We start from the raw sequence: 21,474 nt of genomic DNA, 5'->3' as shown, positions 1-21,474 counted from the left end.
TCTGTCTCTCTCTCTCTCCTCTCTCTGTGTCTCTCTCTCTCTGCGTCTCTCTCTCTCTCTCTCTCTGCGTCTCTCTCTGCGTCTCTCTCTTCTCTCTCTCTCTCTCTGCGTCTCTCTCTCTCTCTCTCTGCGTCTCTCTCTCTCTGCGTCTCTCTCTCTGCGTCTCTCTCTCTCTCTCTCTCTCTCTTGTCTCTCTCTGTTGTCTCTCTCTCTCTCTCTCTGCGTCTCTCTCTCTCTCTCTCTCTCTCTCTCTCTCTCTCTCTCTCTCTCTCTCTGTCTCTCTCTCTCTGTCTCTCTCTCTCTGTCTCTCTCTCTCTGTCTCTCTCTCTCTGTCTCACGCTCTCTCTCTGTCTCACGCTCTCTCTCTGTCACTCTCTCTCTCTCTCTCTCTGTGTCTCTCTCTCTCTGTGTCTCTCTCTCTCTGTGTCTCTCTCTCTGTGTCTCTCTCTCTGTGTCTCTCTCTCTCTCTCTCTCTCTCTGTCTCACGCTCTCTCTCTCACTCTCTCGCTCTCTCTCTCACTCTCTCTGTCTCTATCTAGATGTGGACGTTCCGTCTCCAGATGAGAAGTCGGTCATCACGTACGTCTCCTCCATCTACGATGCCTTCCCCAAGATCCCAGAGGGAGGAGAGGGCATCGCAGCACACGTATGTTCTACTCCTCTCACATGAATATTAGCATCTATCAATGTCCTTTTAACATTAGAACCGCCTGGCCTTTCAGCCTATCAGTACCCACTAGAGAACGTTGCCGGGCGACCCCCTTTAGCATAGCCATCAGGTGCATATCAACCCGCAGGGTGCAGCAAACATAAGCACCAACGCTTGATAAATACCGTTATTATGAAGGATTCATCCATCGCATGAAGAAATATATCAATGTCCCAAAAAAATTACAACGGTTGTTAGTTTAGATCGAGTCAAGGATATGTTATTGTGTATAATTCTACAAAGTCCAATGTCCATTGTCCAAAGTCCAAAGTCCATTACTGTACAGTGTAATCCATTCAATCAGCTATATTTGTAGATTGGAATAGTAATAGTAATTATAGTATTATAGTCATTCATAAATTTCAGCTTCTTTTCACAATGTAGAAACTAAAAAGATGATGATGATGATGATGATGATATTACCAGCCAGGTGCGCAGGTGAAATGATTTGCTGTGTTCCTAAACAAAAGCACTAGTGCATGAACAATTATAAAGAATGAATTACGCAAATAAATATTAGTGATAATATATTCATGACAAGATATAAAACAGTCATTTGTTGATTGTATTGAACCATTATATATGTTCCTTTACGCATGAATCAATCTGGTCTTTCTGCTTTGGGTCCACTGTCGGCACAGAGCTTCGGGGCTTTCTGTGAACAAGCCCCACAAACTAATCGGTTGCACTGCACATGGTTTTCATGGGCCTTGTTTTGTGTGAACCTTCCGCAGGTGTCGCATACTCTCTCTGAAGCGGTTGCGTGGCGTGGCCTCTTGGGAAAAGGTCGACCCCCGTACCTATCAGGCTGAAAGCTCCACATCCGTGCTCTTTCCGCCGAACGCCCCGTGGGAAAGAGTGCCATAAATCCTTAGTTCCTCCACAGACACAACCTTCTGTTTCCTTTTCTGTGCCTGTCGGCAACAGTACAATGTCTGATGTGCTGCAACATCCACATGTCACATCAACTCGTCACTCTTTTCTGCCCAAACCGCGCCGTCCTTCCCAGAGTCCTGTCTCGCCGCGCCGTCCTTCCCAGAGTCCTGTCTCGCCGCGCCGTCCTTCCCAGAGTCCTGTCTCGCCGCGCCGTCCTTCCCAGAGTCCTGTCTCGCCGCGCCGTCCTTCCCAGAGTCCTGTCTCGCCGCGCCGTCCTTCCCAGAGTCCTGTCTCGCCGTGCCGTCCTTCCCAGAGTCCTGTCTCGCCGCGCCGTCCTTCCCAGTGTCCTGTCTCGCCATCTGTTTGCCATGTTCAGGTTTTTCTGCAGAGGCTCGAAGTCAACCTCAGAATCAGATGAAGACTCTTCATAAGCAGCGTCGATTTCAAGCTCGATATCTGATCCGACATCTGACTCCAACTCATCTAAATTCTGAAGCATTTGCGATGCTGTCAGAGCGTCCCTTCGTTTGGTTCAGCTTGCCATTTTCAACTACACACTTTGTATGTTGCGTTTACTGCCTGATTGGACTCTCCCAGTGGAAATGATATACAATTTCCTGCGTTTCATAATAAAATGATTAGACCGGTCCACAATTCTTCATCAAAATGACACTATTGTTCTAAATTCAATCACCCTCTTTCCCTTCCTCATCGTTGGGTGAAGTCACAAGCACCATTATCAGCTTTTGTCTGGTTTCTATTGCCCATTCATCCATTGGCGACACATTTGCATATTTACATTTGAAGTTTATGATCATACTAGTTTTTGATAGCAGTCAGAGCAGTGCTGCCACGCCAGTAGTCATGTGCTGAATACATGGACAGCACAGATATTCTTGGGAAAAGGGACATTTGGAAATCAGAGCTGCACCTCTTGAATTGGGTGCGTTATATGACAAAGGTTAAGTGTCTTAGAAACGGAATATGCTCAGCGGATTTAATCTGGTCACTTATTACACGTGAAATGAGTTTCGGTGTCGTGCCGATGGGGTCCTGCTGTTCAGCCAGACTGGCATCGTTTGTTTCCCCGCTCATGTCGTTGGATAGAGTCAAGGATATGTTTTGTGTTATTCTGAAGGCCTACTGCATTTAAATGTGTAAATGTAATGAGTTTTATAGTGAATAAAACAGTCCCGTGGCAGCATATTTTAAGTAAAACGTAAAGGAGAGCGGTAATCAACCCCCAAGGCGCGCGGTCAAATTATTTGCTCCGGACAAATGGGCATAACACACACGCTCTTCGTTACACTATTGTCTTTCTAAATTAAGTCAGCCTCTTCACCCTCGTCATTCAGTTAGGCCTAATTTAAATTAAACTGTGAAGTAAGGTGCGCAATTATCGCCCGTTAATCCATTTGTCATTCAGTGAGGAGAGCGAGGGAGACACATTAGCACCTGGCAGGGTACCAACATCCTACAGCACATAGTCTTGGCACATAGTCTAAGTTAGGAATAGGTGTGGGGGGGGAACTGTAAAACGTCTCTAAATACGTTCCTGTTTGTGATTATTTTTTTAATTGACAAATGAACACTGGCGGTTCCCGTGTTACTGTGTCAATGTACAGTTGGTCAGTCTGTGTGACATCATGCTGCCAAAGCTGTGGAGCCAATAATGAACTGCATTGATCGCAGTCAACCATTGACGTATATTGATAGCTGACTGTCAAAGAACCAGTCTGACCCTCCCTCTCTCTCTCCTCCTTCCTCCTTCCCCCTCTCTCTCTATCAGGAGGTGGACCACCGCTGGGCAGAGTACCGCTCTCGTTTCTCCATGCTGCTCCAGTGGAGCCGGCAGCACAAGGCCCTCATGGCCAACAAGAACTTCCCACTGGACCCTGTGGAGCTCAAGGTGCTGTGGGGGAAGGAGAGAAGGGGACAAGGAAGGGAGTGGGGGGAGGTGGAAAGGGTGATGGAGGGAAGATGATTCAAATGGGGAGAAGGGAAGAAGAGAATGGAGGAGAAGGAAGGATAGTTAGAGAGGGAGGCAATGGGGGGGGATGAGGGGGACAGGATGTGGGTAAAGATGCTAAATACATGTTTATAAAGCATTTGAGTAGGAGTGCTGATCTAGGATCAGTTTAGCGGGTTTAGATCCTAATGAATAGGATTATATAGACCAGGAGTGGCTGATCCAAGATCAGCTCTACTACTCTGGCCCAGATAACTTTTAACACTTTTCTGCTTGATCTAAAAATGTACGTTAATGCCATCTAACCTTTTTGTCAACACCCTGTCGCTATTCCACAGGCACTTTACAATGAGTACGTCCATTTCAAGGAGACCGAGATCCCTGCCAAGGAGCTGGAGAAGAGTCGCGTAGAACACCTCTACAAACTGCTGGAGGTAAGATTTGGAGGGGGGAAGAAAGAGAGGCTTTAGATTTCAGAAACACATTAAGACCAATGAGATCAATGAGATCAATGAGGACAAGCATTATAAAATGACAGCAGGAGCTGCAAACCTACGTTGGCGGTGAACACCGGTTTATCGTCGGAGAGATGTAACGACATACCCAGGCAGATACTAAAGTACCATTACCCTGAGGACACAGCCTCATTTCAACATCAAATCCTATTATGGCATGTTAGACTGGCATGAGTCTTCTGGAAAACTGAAACTCGTAAACAATGGCCGACGATGGAGAAAGAGATATGAAGAGGTGACCTGGTTTCTGCCACCACGAGCGGTCCGCATTGTACATCATGAGTCTCTCAGGGTTACTCTGTGTGTGTGTGTGTGTGTGTGTGTGTGTGTTATCGAACACCCTGTTCTCTGCACCCGGTCATTTCAACCCCATGCCACTGCCTTGAGACAACAAACCATAATTCCTCCTTTATCAGATCCTCTTTCATTGCCCCTCGGTTCTACTCTCCTGATGTCACCACTGCCCTGCTGACACTCCTGATCAATGGCATATGATGACTCCCAACCCCAAGCATCCAAAACATTTCTACTTCCAGACCTGGGTCCTTTGCACTCCCAAGTCATGTACTTTGCACACGAAATTCAGAATTTCAAATATATTTTTATTATTTAGCATGTTAGAGTAAAGAATATGTAGGCGTGTCATTTTTACTTCTACAATACATATGTTTGTTTTCCCAAGGTATGGATGGAGTTTGGGCGCATCAAGCTGCCCCTGGGCCTGCACCCCAACGACCTGGAGGAGGAGTGGGGCAAGCTGATCCTGGAGATGCTAGAGAGAGAGAAGGCCCTGAGGCCCGCTGTGGAGAGGTCATGACCCTGACCTTAACCCTTACTGCTGCTAGTGTTTGAGTTATGTTTAGACCAGTAGTCATAGAGACTGAGGCCCTGCGGCGTAGAGGTCATGACCCTCACCTTAACCCTTACTGCTGCTCGTGTTTGAGTTATGATTATACCAGTAGTCAGAGACCGAGGCCCTGCGGCGGAGAGGTCATGACCTTGACCTTAACCCTTACTGCTGCTCGTGTTTGAGTTATGTTTATACCAGTAGTCATAGAGACCGAGGCCCTGCGGCCCACTGTGGAGAGGTCATGACCCTGACCTTAACCCTTACTGCTGCTAGTGTTTGAGTTATGTTTATACCAGTAGTCATAGAGACCGAGGCCCTGCGGCCCACTGTGGAGAGGTCAGCAACACAGACCTACTTAACCCTGTAACTAACCTTGAAGCTGCCATCCTTAGTGGTGAAACAGCCACTTCCATTTGAGATATTACAACAACAAAGTTTTTTTCCTTTCCCTCTCATTGCAAGTGAGATAAAAGAGCAACACATATTCACTTTCATTTTTTTGTTTGTTGGTCAACGCTTCTCAGAAACCATAACAAAGGTGGTGTGGTGTGGGGGGGGGGGTGGGGGGGGTGGGGGGGGGGTGCTGTTTCATCCTACTGCAGATTCCGTCTTTAACCCTGTTAGAGCTAGTTTAAACCGGCAGTTATAGAGAGAGACTGTGGAGACGTATGCAGCACACTAACCTAACCCTCCCGACACTGTACTTATAGACATCACTTAGGGGCTGCGTGGTCGTGATGCAGGAGCGCAGATCTCTGCACAGAAACGCAGGAAGTCTCACTACGATCAGGCATTTCCACACGGGAGTTATTTTGCGTCGATCTGTACTCTTCTGTGTTGTGAAAACGTGGCCCCTGTAGATGCTTTTTAGTGTGAAACAACACTACCACTGTGCTTTTGAGGCCTAACGCCATTAACTGGTAGATTATTTTTCATTTAGGTCATTTTTTATGGTTGTAATGTAAACCCATTCTATAGACACTGGCTGTATATGAAATAACACCCTATTCCCTATATAGTGCGCTATTTTTGAACAGGCCCTGGTCAAAAGTAGTGCACTATTTAGTATTTGGGGTTCCTTTTCAGACAAACCAAATGAATGTTTTGAGCTTGTTGACACTGTGCTGATAGTGTGTGTGTGTGTGTGTGTGTGTGTGTGTGTGTGTGTGTGTGTGTGTGTGTGTGTGTGTGTGTGTGTGTGTGTGTGTGTGTGTGTGTGTGTGTGTGTGTGTCCCTCCCTCCCTCCAGACTGGAGTTATTGCTGCAGATGGCCAATAAAATCCAGAACATGGCCTTGGATTGTGAGGAGAAACTCACCCTGGCCAAGAACACACTACAGGCCGTGAGTGATGCTGTCCTATGTCACTGTCTGTGTCACTCTCTTTCTCTCCGTCTCTGTTTATCTGTGTCTCAATTTAAATTTAAGGGGCTTTATTGGCATAGGAAACATATGTTTACATTGCCGAAGCAAGTGAAATAGATAGTAAACAAAAGTGAAATAAACAATTTTTAAAAATAACGGTAACCTTACACTCACAGAAGTTCCAAAATAATAAAGACATTTCAAAATGTCATTATGTGCAAATAGTTAAAGTACAAAAGGGAAAATAAATAAACATAAGGGTTGTATTATTTACAATGGTGTTTGTTCTTCACTGGTTGCCCTTTTCTTGTGGCAACAGGTCACAAATATTGCTGCTGTGATGGCACACTTTGGTATTTCACCCAGTAGACTGTCTCGCTGTCTGTCTCGCTGTCTGTCTCGCTGTCTGTCTCGCTGTCTGTCTCGCTGTCTGTCTCGCTGTCTGTCTCGCTGTCTGTCTCGCTGTCTGTCTCGCTGTCTCTAACAATTCAAAATGTCAAAAAAACTGTATATATTTTCAATGACTTCACAATAAACTGAGGAGTAGAAGATAATTATTTCCTTCAATTTGAATTAACCCCAGACCTGGTCGCTACATGCCTTTTTCAATATGGTGTAGTGTGTCTCTCACTCATTTCCTCATCACTCCTTTCTCCCACTCCCTCTCTATCCCTCTCTCTTACTTTCCCCTCTTCTTCCTCGCTGTTCACACCACTCCTCATCTCCTCTTCCTGTACTCCTTTTCCCCCCCTTCTCTCCTCCCCCATCCCTCCGTCAGGACATGTCCCTGGTGGAGAGTGGTGAGGCTGTGCGTTGTGAGAGGGAGCTGGGCTTGTACCTGCAGGACTGTGAGGTTCTGATCAGACAGCTCAACCTGGACCTCAACATCCTCCGAGACGAGAAGTACTACCAGGTGGAGCAGCTCGCCTTCAGGTCAGTGGCGGGAGAAGGGGTGTAGGTCCGTTGGTAGAGCATGTCGCTCGCAATGCCAGGAAAGCGAGTTCGATTCCCCGGACTACCCATAAGGCAAAGATATACGCACGCATCGCTTTTGATTAAAGCGCCTGCCCAATGGCATATCAATTTGACTCGGTTATACTGCATCTCTGTAAATGTGACACCAGAACGGTACTGTGTTTTGACTAAAGATATGTTCTGTGGAGCATCAATGTCGAGTCGTGGCCGATCCACTGTTGTGCCTCGTCTGAAGCGTAGCTTGACCGCATGTGTGTGTGTTCTGTGTGTGTGTTCTGTGTGTCACAGGAAAAAGGTGTGTCTTTTTGAAGTCCCCTTTGAACACATTTGTTCCCCTCCTCCACAGAGCGTCCTGTCTCCACGAGGAGCTGGTCTCTCTCCGGCTCCAGTGCTCCAGCGTCTACAGGAAGGGCCACTTCTCCCCGGTGACGGGGGGAGACCGGACGGCCCTGCGGGGGAGCGACAGTGGTCTCTCCCTGTCCACGGGGGCCCAGACCCTGCTGGGGGCAGTGGGGGCGATGGGGGCAGCGTTGCTCAGGAGACCCATGTCCCGCTCTCAGCTGGTGGCCATGTCGTCCTCGGAGGACGAAGGAAGTCTCCGGTTCATCTATGAGCTCCTGGGATGGGTGGAGGAGACACAGGTAAGAAAGAAGTGGGTTAGGTGGAGGGAGGGAGGGAGGGAGGGAGAGGGATTGATAGGTGGAGGGAGGGAGGGAGAGGGATTGATAGGTGGAGGGAGGGAGCTGGGGAGGCTGGGCGGGAGGGAGGGATGGATGGACGGGAAAGGGGATGGATGAGTAGAACTGATTGTGCGTACGTCAGGACGTGCTGGAGCGTGCCGAGTGGGGGGCGGACCTGCCCTCTGTAGAGCAGAACCTCCAGGACCACCAGAACGTCCACACTGCCGTGGAGGAGCTCCTGCACAGCCTGAAGGAGGCCCGCAACTACGAGGTACACACACACACACACACACACACACACACACACACTAATAGATTCTAAAACACATTCTTAGGCACTTGGAGATCTGCTGTACATACTGATACACATACTGTAAGTGGACATTAACAGACACTGAATAGGCCTGGGCGTATGCAGTAGATAACAACATGGCAGTCACAAACCTAGTCGAGAGGGCCAGATAATGTTTTGCTAAGCTTTTCATATCTCTTTCTCCTCAGACCAAAGTCTCTCCGAACTTCAGGAGCAGTTATTCTGACACTCTGGCCAAGCTAGAGCATCTATACTGCAAACTACTGGTGAGGGGGAGGACTTTTTTTCGTCTGTGAATGTGTGCGCGTCGGATTGTGTGTAGGGGGTGTGTGTGTGTGCACCCCAGTGCGCCCACGTTCTCCGTTAATCCCATCAGGGTGTGACTGCGCTTGCTGAAGGCTCAGAGGAGCTAGCGAGAGTTAAAGACCGAGTGCAGCTGGTAGAAGCACCTGCTTCTACCACACAGCAGGGAGTTGACTGGGGAGTGGGAGAGAGACAGAGCGAGGGGCGCGCGTCTATGTGTGTGCCTCTGAAATAACATATAAACACTTTGTTGACGTATAGAGCTAACACCGAGTAACATTTCCTCCTCCCGTCCCCTGTCTTCACAGGAACTCTCGTCATGGCGTCTGCGCTGCCTGGAGAGCCTGCATGCGTTTGTGTGTCACTGTACAGAGGAGCTGATCTGGCTCAACGAGCGAGAAGAGGAGGAACTGGCCTACGACTGGAGTCAAAACAATACAAACGTCAATGCCAAGAGAGAGCTATATGCCGTGAGTGAACAGGGATAGATGCACACACACACACACACACACACACACACACACACACACACACACACACACACACACACAGAGAGAATACCTTTTTTAAATATTTTATATATTCCCCTGGGTGCTCCTCTGAATGCTCTGTCATCCTCTCTCAGGAAATGAGGTCAGAGCTGGAGGAGAAACAGGAAGTGATGCACTCGCTGCAGGAAACAGCTGACCGGCTCTGTCAGGAGAACCACCCGGCCAAACAGACAGTGGAGGTGAGGTTGCCTAGCAACAGAGCTATCAAGGCTGTTCAATGGCCTTTCAAAAAGATTGTCTTTCCATCTACGGTACTTATCAGTACAAACAGTGCTGCTATCGATGTTCCCCTCAAAATAAGATTGTCAGTACATTTTGTACTTGATGTTTGGACTGTGGAGCCTGACTGTGATTCAAATAAAGAGCTTGAGAAATGTGTATCCAGGAAGCTTCCCAGCCGAAACAGTTCAGTAGATTTTGTGCAAATATTATGATGACATTTTGTGAAGGTTTTTTTTGGTAGTTCGGGCACACACACATTTGTTTCTGGAGTCAAGCTGAAGTTCGGAGTCGAAGTCTATGCCCCTTAGTTGGTGTTTGGTCAACAGTAGGGATTCTTCAATACAGTCTCTGTTGTCAGTCAATGAGAGACGACTCGTTTTCATGCCATTTTTGGAAAATACTGCTTCAAACATCTTAGTTAGATGTAAAATTGCGCGGCGAAGATCTCTTCTGCAAAAACATCACAATTAATGATAGATTTCTTGAGTTATTTTAGACTATTTTGAGGAAGTGTATACTGGCTACGGCGTCTCAAAATGGACAAATCACCCCCCGCCCCCCCTTTTCCAAGCAAAGGCATTTTAAGGGAGTATGCGAGCACCCTCGTTTGGTTCGCCTAGACGAATACGTCTCAACGCCAGCCAAACTGAAGCATGCTGATGCCTTTACCCCCCCTCCCTCTCCCTCCCTCCCTCTCCCCAGGCGTACAGTGCAGCGCTGCAGACCCAGTGGCAGTGGGTACGCCAGCTGTGTGTGTGCGTGGAGCAGCATCTCAAAGACAATACTACCTACTTCCAGGTTAGGAGAGTTGAACAAAGTCTCTTTACAAAGTCACCCCTTGTACTGTTACGTTATACCTGTAATTACCCATCTGGTCCTTTACAATGTCAGTCGTTTGTGGCTTTTCACATAGACACCGTCATATAAGATCAAGATGAAATGAAATGAATTTGTCTATTTGACTACCTATGTATGTTTTGACTTGCCCTTAATTGGGAGTGTAAAGAGATTACATCTTCTAAAACCTGAATAAAAGACGACTCCAAGGAGCTTTAATACTAGGTTAAATATAGAATATCTCATAGGGTCCAGCAGCTGGTATCTGCATTACATATCAGTCCTGATGCTGACCTCTGTGTGTTGTGTCCGTATTGCCTCCCGTCAGTTTGTGAGTGACGCACGGGACTGCGAGACGTACCTGCGTCAGCTCCAGGACACCATAAAGAGGCAGTACACCTGTGACAAGAGCAGCAGGCTGGGCAAGCTGGAGGACCTGCTGCAAGACTCTATGGTACGTTGACCTTGTTGTTCTCTAGACTGTTAGTCCCCTCAAATGTTGTTGGACCAAACCTTCAAATGCACCCCCACTAATTTGTCAAAACACCTCAACTCCTGCTGATTCTGTAGCCTAATGGCTAGTTTGCTCTAACCATTCAGGTATTTGCCAGTGAAAAGCTTAGGCACGTGATTATAGCTGATCCACATTTTACGCTAATAAGCTACGTCACCTTGACACTTCTGACTCGCTTCGTGACATTATCTACGGCTAGCTGAGGCTAACCGTAGATAATGTTGAGACTGTAAGTCTTAAGCTACCTCATCGACGCTGCGTAGTCTACTTTGGTCTGCCGATTCACAGCCACCACCATGCGCCCCGACACACAGCAGATGGTACACTTGGAGCGGGGCACGACTCCGCGGGCCTAAGCACTGTGAGCAGTTGGGCGTATCCTCCCTGGACATGGAGATGAGAGGGTGACGTGGCGGTCTGACGCAGGTCTAGGCTAGTGGGGAATGACCGAGGTGTAGACACTCGAGCGGATAGACTGATATTAAATGTAAACGGTCATGGAAGGGAAAGGCGTTGTGCGCTTAGCGGCCGTGATAATACTTGGACAAGTCAATGTAATTACACTGCGTGTTTACATTCCTACAGAAAGTATGATTACGTGGTTTATATGGAGGGGGTAAAAGGATGGCCACTCAGGATACATACATGGAGATGAGTTTGTTGCGTGTCTCGGAGTGTTTCATACGTGCTCGCCTCATTTTGAGCACTTCACTGCGCTCAGTTTGAGGCAGCATGTGTGTTTTTGTTCTGAAGCGGGGTATTAAGCATTCGGCGGTTGATTACATTTCCAATACTGTGTGTGTGTGTGTTCTCACTGGGGAGATTAAACAGGACTTTGACAGATGCCTCCTTTGCTACATTCCATAAAGACAACCACCAAAGCACTAGACCGATGCAATGCCTTTATGATTATTCTAACTAATGAAAATACATCTCTACCCATTTAACTCACAATGCATTCTTTCAAATAATTCAATGGATAAGTAATGGCTATATCAATGGATAAGTAATGGCTATATCAATGGATAAGTAATGGCTATATCAATGGATAAGTAATGGCTATATCAATGGATAAGTAATGGCTATATCCCAAAATGTATCTGAAGTGGCTGTTTCTTTCCCTCCTCCACCATTTTGTTTTCCATATTGGCCTCTTGACTCATGGTCCACCTCCTAATAGCGCTAACCTGTTGCTAATGCTATTTCAATGTTAGTTGAAGCTCTGAAGGGCAAGTAATATTAGCGCTTCCCTCACTCTGGCCCTTAGCTCAGCTTAAGCCTCTATTAAACCTCCATTTTGTATTTTTATTGAAACCTTTATTTAACTAGGCAAGTCGGTTAAGAGCATATTCTTATTTACAATGACGGCCTACCAAAAGGGGGTGGCAGGTAGCCTAGTGGTTAGAGCGTTGGGCCAGTAACCGGAAGGTTGCTAGATCGAATCCCTGAGCTGACAAGGTACAAATCTGTCGTTCTGCCCCTGAACAAGGCAGTTAACCCACTGTTCCTAGGCCGTCATTGTAAATAAGAATTTGTTCTAGTTAAATCAAGGTAAAAAAATAAGGCAAAAGTCCTCTTGCGAGGATGGGTGTTGGGATAAAAAAATACACACCACGACAAGAGAGACAACACCACATAAAGCGAGACCTAAGACAACAAGCAGCAACATCCCCAAACAGGGAAAAAGATCCCAATCAAAGGTGTCTTCACGTGCTCCACTAAGGCAGTTATTTATCTTATAACTTGTCCTTGTGGTAATAATGACACCCTCCCTAGGAGAGGGGGTGACCTCGACAATTTGTTGTTCAAATGAGAGGCTGCCTGATATTGTTAATTTAAAGACCATTGTCATTATACCCTGATGAAGACAGCTTGTCTGTCGAAACGTTGGATATTAGGTTATTCAGTTATTGTATCTGAGCTCTCCTTACATTTTTCAAGTATTCTACCCAGCACCTCGCCTAAATAGGTGTGTGTTTCTTTCACCTCTAAGAGCAATAAATGACAACACAACATGACAACAAACATGTACAATCATTATTGGGCACAGACAACAGCACAAAGGGCAAGAAGGTAGAGACAACAATACATCACGCAAAGCAGTCACAACTGTTAGTAAGAGTGTCCATGATTGAGCCTCTTAATGAAGAGATTGAGATAATGAAGCTTTCTGTCAGGAAATGAGTCCATATAAATGTATTTCTACATGTCAATATGAGGAGTTAAGCTAATACTGGGTTGAATGTTCATTTATTTACATTTAATTTAATGGTTTTTTACTCCTTTTCACCCCAATTTTGTGATATCCAATTGTTAGTTAGTCTTGTCTCATCGCTGCAACTCCCGTACGGACTCGGGAGAGGCGAAGGTCAAGAGCCGTGCGTCCTCCGAAACACAACCCAGTCGCACTGCTTCTTGACACAATGCCCACCTTAACCCGGAAGCCAGCCGCACCAATGTGTCGGAGGAAACACCGTACACCTGGCGATAGTGTCAGCGTGCACTGCGCACGGCCCGCCACAGGGGTTGCTAGGGCGCGATGGGATATATGGAGGGGGGGATGGATGGCCAAACCCTCCACTAACCCGGACGACGCTGGGCCAATTGTGCGCCACCCCATGGGTCTCCAGGTCGCGGCCGGCTGCAACAGAGCCTGGACCCGAACCCAGAATCTCTAGTGGCACAGCTGCGATGCAGTGCTTAGACCACTACACCACTCGGGAAGCCACTGGGTTGAATGTTTAATAGATAGATTATAGCAGAAAAGCTCATTCCGAGTTAGCTAGCAAACATTGTTACAGTGTCACCAATTGGTGATTGTAAGCTAAAATCACCAATGGGACTCTGTAGCTATGCTATTGAGCTGAGAAAGGAGATTCTGTATATTCTCAATTCTGGGACTGTGGAGTTCAATGGAATCAATATGTATGGAAATTATTTTTCCATATACTGTAACAGTGCAGGCCTATAGTATCACAAAAGCTTACCACTTCACTGACTGACTGATTTGATTGGTTAAGTGATTGACACCCTCACTGACCAATGGCTGTACCTCACAGGAGGAGAAGGAGCAGCTGATTGAGTACCGCAGCTCGGTGGCCAGCCTGGTGGGCCGGGCCAAGACGGTGGTGCAGCTCCGCCCCCGCAGCGCAGAGAGCACCCTGGGAAGCACCACGCCCATCCGCGCCATCTGTGACTACCGGCAGATAGAGGTACGGCACCCCTCACCACACCCACACTATCGTGACAATACCAGGGTCATGTTCATTAGGCACCAAACGGAGGAAAACAGAAACTGTATCCTTCTGCCAATTGCTTCTTCTCTGCCCTGCACAACCCTTCTCAGCACCACCTACACCTTAGCAATCCAATATGGTGCATCTTCAAGCGATCAGCTTTCGTCATTGACTGCTTTCACCCTGCCATTGTTGGTCTGTAGACCCAGTCAACTTGTCAGCTAAAAAAAACATGTTTAGTTGCTTCAATAGCATGTATTATTCAACTGTGAATTTAAACTGTGTCCCCCACAGAGGGTTTTAGATGTACGGTGTTGATTGCAAGAGTGCTGCGTTAGAGCTCTTGAAATGAGGTCTCGTGGCACTACCAGGCTGCAATGACATCACTTGACATCACTTTATGTTGCTTGAGAATGGATAAGTGGTCAGATTTTGGCAGAGTGGGCTCAGTTCTCCTGAGTAATCGTGATCATGTTTTTGACCGTCATATCTTACTCATAGGGACATTAAAATAGCCTCTTATTTAATTTTTTATTGCTCAACTTTTTCATCTATTTATTTTTCATCTAAGAACACAGCAACATTGGATTATGCCATTATATCATACTGGAAAGCCAACACTTGTTAAAGAGCCCACGGTAGCCACTCCAAAGTCAAGTAATGATTCATGAGAAGAGAATACCTTTTGGCCACTGACGCCCCACTCACCTCGCACTCACATTAACATGCGACGCCTGTCTCCAACCAGGCCCAAAGTGCTGTGTGACGCTAGCAGAGAAGCTAAACGCTAGGAATGATGAATTTCTCCCACTTGTTTAGACTCAGGCAAAAATCACAATCTGCATTACCACTCCTGTAGTATTGCATAGGGACAGGGGGTGGCTTCGGGCACAGCTATTTTAGTCTTGCTGTGTGACTCTCTCTGGGACTGGGACGGTTTGACCACAGTAAGGCGTGTGCGAGGTATCATTACACTCTGGTCTGGTGGAGGTGCAGTGATTACTGCAGGGGTGCTTCTCAATAGTCATGAGTGGCTTCCTCTGTTCTCCTTTCCTTCATCTGCGACTACTAGACACACACACACACACACACACACACACACACACACACAGTTTTCCATTGACACCAACTACGGGCCACTTTAAAGTACAGTAAACACACATGACCCGGACAAGGTCTTCATGACACGATCGCAAAATAATATTTATTTCCCCTCTCTTATGTCTTCTCCATCCTTCTGTTTCCCCTTCCTACCCTCCATCTTTCACTCCTCTGTCTCTCCCTCTCTCTCCCTTCTTCTCGTGTGTCCGCTGGGCTGTCAAGGCTAACGCTCAGGTATTACTGCCGATGTTCACCTTCTCTCACCTCAGCGCTCAGCTTTTACACGGCACACTGAATACTCCCTGGTTACTCTACGCTCTTATCAAGTGATTTAGGATCAGTTTTTCTTCATATCGGTTGGATTCACGACCATTGTTAGCCGAAGTCCCAGATCAGTTGGTAAAAGCATGACGTAACCACACGACTGAACACAGTATCCCCAGGTTACTCAGTCAGCGAGACTAGTTTAGCCGTAGTCGTGAGCTTTTCTGTACATTTACTTTGCAGTATTTCTGTGTGTGTGCAGGGGATGGGGTGAGAGGGGGGTGGGGCTGGGGGCAGTGGTTTTAGATGCACAGACCTCGCTTTGCTGAGCTAGACTATTATTATTATTATTTTTTTATAAAAAATGAAGAACTTTGGACACCACACCCGTACTATGCCAAATTGAAACTGCTACTACCCTAGCTCTCTGTATTTGTTGGCCAGATGTCGACTAATCTTGTAATGAGTGTGGGCACATCTAGCCATTTTCTGGCCAAAGGATACTGTTATGGTCCCACGGTTTGTAAATGGCTGCTCGATTCAATATTCTTGTGGTCGATTCTAGTTTCTCCTTCAGTTGTTAGGGCTTTTGCTAACCACATTAAACTCATGAACGTTTGCATTTTGCTTTGTATTATCTGTTTGTTGCCGTAAACCTTTACGTTTCCATTTGTTTTCCCTCCACCTCCCCTTCTCTGTATATCTGTACCCCCCCCCTCCCCTTCTCTGTATATCTGTACCCCCCCCTCCCCTTCTCTGTATATCTGTACCCCCACCTCCCCTTCTCTGTATATCTGTACCCCCACCTCCCCTTCTCTGTATATCTGTACCCCCCCCTCCCCTTCTCTGTATATCTGTACCCCCACCTCCCCTTCTCTGTATATCTGTACCCCCCCCTCCCCTTCTCTGTATATCTGTACCCCCCCCTCCCCTTCTCTGTATATCTGTACCCCACCCCCTCCCCTTCTCTGTATATCTGTACCCCCCCTCCCCTTCTCTGTATATCTGTACCCCCCCCTCCCCTTCTCTGTATATCTGTACCCCCCCCCCCCCTCCCCTTCTCTGTATATCTGTACCCCACCCCCTCCCCTTCTCTGTATATCTGTACCCCCCCCTCCCCTTCTCTGTATATCTGTACCCCCCCCCCCCCCTCCCCTTCTCTGTATATCTGTACCCCCCCCTCCCCTTCTCTGTATATCTGTACCCCACCCCCTCCCCTTCTCTGTATATCTGTACCCCCCCTCCCCTTCTCTGTATATCTGTACCCCCCCCTCCCCTTCTCTGTATATCTGTACCCCCCCCCCCCCCTCCCCTCCCCCCATAGATCACCATCAGCCGAGGTGAGGAGTGTGTGTTGGCGGACAACTCTCAGAGGACTAAATGGAAGGTGATCAGCCCCAGTGGAAACGAGGCTATGGTGCCGTCAGTCTGCTTCACCGTACCACCGCCCAACCAGGAGGCCATGGACACCGCCAGCAGGTACACACACACACACACACACACACACACACACACACACACACACACAGTTCACATACATAAATACACACACATGCACGCAGGCACACACATGAGCAGATCAACACACATACTTACACACGGGCGGATGCACACACACACACACACTCATACCTAACCCTGCTGTATATTGAAATGTAATTCTGTGTGTTGTAGGATGGAGCAGCTGTACCAGAACGTGATGTCTCTATGGCACAATCTACACGTCAGCATGAAGAGTGTGGTCTCCTGGCACTACCTGCAGAAAGACATCAGGACCGTGTCCTCTTGGAGCCTGGACACGGTTAGACACACGGTTTTAACTCATCGTGTCAACATCCAAGTCTTCAACCACATATCTCTCACATAACTATTATTTACTACTATTACTATCTATTTCTTATAGTTTCTTCCAAGCATATTTCTCTCTCCCGCGCTCTCTCTGTCCATGTCACAGTACATCTATGATGGACATATCGTATTGCTCTCGATCTCTCATCTGTTTGTCTTCAACTCCATTCATCCCACGTAACTGTTTTATTACTTATTACACTGAACAAAATATAAACGCAACATGTAAAGTGTTGGTCCCATGTTTCCTGAGCTGAAATAAAAGATCCCAGACATTTTCCAGATGCACAAAAAGGTTATTTTGCTCAAATTTTGTGCACAAATTTGTTTACATCCCTGTTAGTAAGAATTTCTCCTTTGCCCAGATACTCCATCCACCTGACAGGTGTGGCATATCAAGTAGCTGATTAAACAGCAGGTTCATTACACAGGTGGACCTTGTGCTGGGGACAATAAAAAGCCACTCTAAAATGTGCAGTTTTGTCACACAACACAATGCCACAGATGTCTCAAGTTTTGAGGGAGCGTGCAATTGGCATGCTGACTGCACAAATGTCCACCAGAGCTTCTGCCAGAGAATGTAATGTTAATTTCATTTCATTACATTTGATACCGTGACGAGATCCCGAGGCCCATTGTGAGGCCCATTTTATTTTAAGGTATCTGTGACCAACAGATGCACATCTCTATTCCCAGTCATGTGAAATCCATAGATTAGGGCCTAATGAATTTATTTCACTTGACTCATTTCCTGCTTTCTCCCTCTCAGGCTGATAGCTTTTATCTCATATTACTTCATTTATGGTGTAATGTCCCTCTGTCATACATCTTCCTCTTTCCCCACCATCTGCTAATGTGTTCATATCGACTTCATGCCTTATTACCTATGAATCACGACTTAATGTTAATTAATACACATATCAACAGCACTTTGGGGAGCACAGTAGAAATAAGTATCTGAATTTATTGTGCTATCCCTGTCACGTTTTTTTGAAATGTATATACTCTGTGTATACATGCTTTTTTGACTGGTATATAAAATCAACCACTACTCTTAAATGTATCTGACGTACACCTCTCTCCCCCTAACCCCTCAGGTACGTTCCCAGACCCCTGTGGCGAGGGAGCAGGCTCTGGACCACCTGGAGGCCCACCTGGCTGACTTCCTCTCTGACAGCAAAGAGAGCGGCCTCTTCACCCCGACCGAGAGACGCGAGCTGGAGAGAGACGCCCACACCGCCCAGGAACACTGCCAGGACCTGCTGGTCAACATGGAGACGGGTAGATACGGATTCAGATACGGTTTCTCGGTCCCAGTTCTCCAGCCTTATTCCCCTGATGTGTGCACTTGTTCACTCACCTTATTTGGATTTAATAGCAGAGGATGGGTATTGGAGGCCAATGTGTACACAAATCCTTTGGTTTTAAATGCACGAGGGGTAGTGCACGTTTCATGGGAAAGGTTGTAGAATTGGGAGGGAGTGTCGAGTTTGGCTTACTTTGCTCACATACTTGCTTGCCTTTACTTTATCCAAATTATTTATAGGTCACATACAGTTGAAGTCTGAAGTTTACATACACTTATGTTTGAGTCATTGAAACTCGTTTTTCAACCACTCCATACATTTCTTATTAACAAACCATAGTTTTGGCAAGTTGGTTAGGACATCTAGTTTGTGCATGACAAGTCATTTTTCCAACAATTGTTTACAGAAAGATTATGTAACTTATAATTCACTGTATCACAATTCCAGTGGGTCAGAAGTCTACATACACTAAGTTGACTGTGCCTTTAAACAGCTTGGAAAATTCCAGAAAATTATGTCATGGCTTTAGAAGCTTCTGATAGGCTAATTGACATAATTTGAGTCAATTGGAGGTGAACCTGTGGATGTATTTCAAGGCCAACCTTCAAACTCAGTGCATCATGGGAAAATCAAAAGTAATCAGCCAAAACCACAGAAAAAATTTTTGTTAACCTCCACAAGTCTGGTTCATCCTTGGGAACAATTTCCAAATGCCTGAAGGTACCACGTTCATCTGTACAAACAATAGTACGCAAGTATAAACACCATGGGACCACGCAGCCGTCATACCGCTCAGGAAGGAGACACGTTCTGACTCCTAGAGGTAAATGTACTTTGGTGCGAAAAGTGCAAATCAATCCCAGAAGAGCAAACAACCTTGTGAAGCTGCTGGAGGAAACGGGTACAAAAGTACCTATATCCACAGTAAAACTAGTCCTATATCAACATAACCTGAAAGGCCACTCAGCCACTGCTCCAAAACTGCCATAAAAAAGCGAGACTACGGTTTGCAACTGCACATGGTGACAAAGAAATGTCCTCTGGTCTGATGAAACAAAAATAGAACTGTTTGGCCATAATGACCATCATTATGTTTGGAGGAAAAAGGGGAAGGCTTGCAAGCCGAAGAACACCATCCCAACTGAAGCACGGGGGTGGCAGCATCATGTTGTGGGGGTGCTTTGCTGCAGGAGGGACTGGTGCACTTCACAATATAGATGGCATCATGAGGATGAAAATTATGTGGATATATTGAAGCAACATCTCAAGACATCAGTCAGGAAGTTAAAGCTTGGTCGCAAATTTTTCTTCCAAATGGACAATGACCCCAAGCATACATCCATACTTACATCACAAAGCCCTGAACTCAATCCTATAGAAAATGTGTGGGCAGAACTGAAAAAGCGTGTGCAAGCAAGGAGGCCTACAAACCTGACTCAGTTACACCAGCTCTGGAATGGAAAAAAATTCACCCAACTTATTGTGGGAAGCTTGTGGAAGGCTACCTGAAACGTTTGACCCAAGTTAAACAACTTAAAGGCAATGCTACCAAATACTAATTGAGTGCATGTAAACTTCTGACCCACTGGGAATGTGATGAAAGAAATAAAAGCTGAAATAAACAATTCTCTCTACTATAATTCTGACATTTCACATTCTTAAAATAGTGGCGATCCTAACTGACCAAAGACAGGGAATTTTTTACAGGATTAAACATCTGAAAACGTGTGAAACTTCTGACTTCAACTGTAAATCGTTCACTCAAAAGACATGTGTGTCTGTTTTGCCTGGGGACAGGAAGATCAACAGAGTGCATCCCCCCACTTCACCCAGTCTTGGCTTCATCCACATTTGAGGCTTGAGGGCAACATTGGGGATTGTCATGAAAGGGTTTTATGATGGTGCATTGACCCAATTAAGTGGGATTGAAATTCAATGATCTCTCTTGTCTTCCCGCTCCCGTCTGTCTCCATTTTACTCTCCCCCTTTCTCTACCCCTTCCTCTCTCTACCCCTTCCTCTCTTTTTTTCTTTTCATCTTTCATCTACTCTTCCCCTCTTTCCACCTCCTCGCTCTCTCTTTCTCTCTCTTTCTGTCCCTCTCGCTCTCTCCAGTCGAGAAGGATGAGTCTGTCTCTCGGTCCTACCTGTCAGAGCTCCAGAACATTAAACTGCGTCTGGAGGAGGCGGAGCAAAGGCTGATGCGTGGCATTCAGACTCCTCCCCCTAGCAACCGATCGGGTGACAGCATCGACAACACTGTTCAAATTGCAGAGCAGGAGGTCAGAATTGCGCCACAGCCCCATCTGCTGGTCACCAGAGTCCTTACCCTCTTATTCACCTACCAATGAAAAGGAGACCAGCACTAACTTTATTCAGTTGCTTTCATTTATTTTCATGTCTCAACTTAATGCTGTATATTGAATATACAAATCAAGACTAACCCTTATTCCCGGTGGCAGAAGCTGCAGTCAGACCTGGATGGTCTGCGGACCAGTGTTGGTGAGGTGTCGCGTCGCTGTGTGAGTTTCTTTGAGGAGAAGCCCACCTCCTCCAGTGTCCCCGTGCTGCGCTCTGAACTCAACCTGGCTGTGGAGAAGATCGACAGACTGCACAACCTCTCCTCCGTCTACCTGCACAAGTGGGTTGGCCGCACGCGCTCACACAGTCAAAATACTCTTCTCTTAACCAATACACTTGACTAAGTATCACGCGCTTCCCCTTTTTCTCTCAGGCTGAAGTCCGTAGATGTGCTGATGTACAGCTTGCAGGCCGCCGAGAGCCAGGTGAAGAGGTACGAGAGCAGGCTGAGTGAGGAGGATATCGTCCCTGCAGACACCAACGCCATCCAGGCCCTACGGGAACAATTGGGGGTAAGAGACTGGCAGATACAATGAAAGACCAATCTATCTACTAATCCCACTAACTCAGATACTGAGTAGTACACACGCATGACAGAGTTATTAATGCCCACGAAGACGATGCATGGACCAATATTACGGTTTGTCTGCTAATGATAGGAGTGTGTCTCCCCTTCACTCC

The 21,474-nt window shown here is 46.7% G+C and overlaps 1 protein-coding gene across 34 annotated transcripts in view; it reads left to right on the top strand.

Annotated features, from left to right (window-relative positions):
* The window catches only part of LOC109906928 (microtubule-actin cross-linking factor 1), a 284,319-nt gene that overhangs the window by 155,052 nt on the left and 107,793 nt on the right, over positions 1-21,474 (top strand). For 27 of the 34 annotated variants that reach the window (XR_004203601.1, XM_031793708.1, XM_031793712.1 and 24 more), the window contains 21 exons: positions 540-646; positions 3,375-3,494; positions 3,893-3,988; positions 4,752-4,879; positions 6,168-6,261; positions 7,061-7,215; positions 7,604-7,898; positions 8,080-8,208; positions 8,439-8,516; positions 8,862-9,023; positions 9,179-9,283; positions 10,029-10,124; positions 10,492-10,617; positions 13,737-13,889; positions 15,237-15,248; positions 16,603-16,757; positions 16,953-17,079; positions 18,224-18,407; positions 20,548-20,714; positions 20,895-21,073; positions 21,167-21,305. Coding sequence is in view for 33 of the 34 variants with exons in the window: in XM_031793708.1 (XP_031649568.1) it covers positions 540-646; positions 3,375-3,494; positions 3,893-3,988; positions 4,752-4,879; positions 6,168-6,261; positions 7,061-7,215; positions 7,604-7,898; positions 8,080-8,208; positions 8,439-8,516; positions 8,862-9,023; positions 9,179-9,283; positions 10,029-10,124; positions 10,492-10,617; positions 13,737-13,889; positions 15,237-15,248; positions 16,603-16,757; positions 16,953-17,079; positions 18,224-18,407; positions 20,548-20,714; positions 20,895-21,073; positions 21,167-21,305 (2,807 nt within the window). In the remaining variant the exon portion in view is untranslated. The remainder of the gene's footprint in view (positions 1-539; positions 647-3,374; positions 3,495-3,892; positions 3,989-4,751; positions 4,880-6,167; positions 6,262-7,060; positions 7,216-7,603; positions 7,899-8,079; positions 8,209-8,438; positions 8,517-8,861; positions 9,024-9,178; positions 9,284-10,028; positions 10,125-10,491; positions 10,618-13,736; positions 13,890-15,236; positions 15,249-16,602; positions 16,758-16,952; positions 17,080-18,223; positions 18,408-20,547; positions 20,715-20,894; positions 21,074-21,166; positions 21,306-21,474) is intronic. The other 7 variants (XM_031793709.1, XM_031793691.1, XM_031793716.1 and 4 more) reach the window with 1 other exon arrangement.

Source organism: Oncorhynchus kisutch, linkage group LG17 (assembly GCF_002021735.2).
Source record: "Oncorhynchus kisutch isolate 150728-3 linkage group LG17, Okis_V2, whole genome shotgun sequence".
Taxonomy (NCBI): Eukaryota; Metazoa; Chordata; class Actinopteri; order Salmoniformes; family Salmonidae; genus Oncorhynchus; species Oncorhynchus kisutch.
The sequence above is the reverse complement of the archived record's forward strand: the minus strand, read 5'-3'. Positions and strand labels throughout refer to the sequence as shown.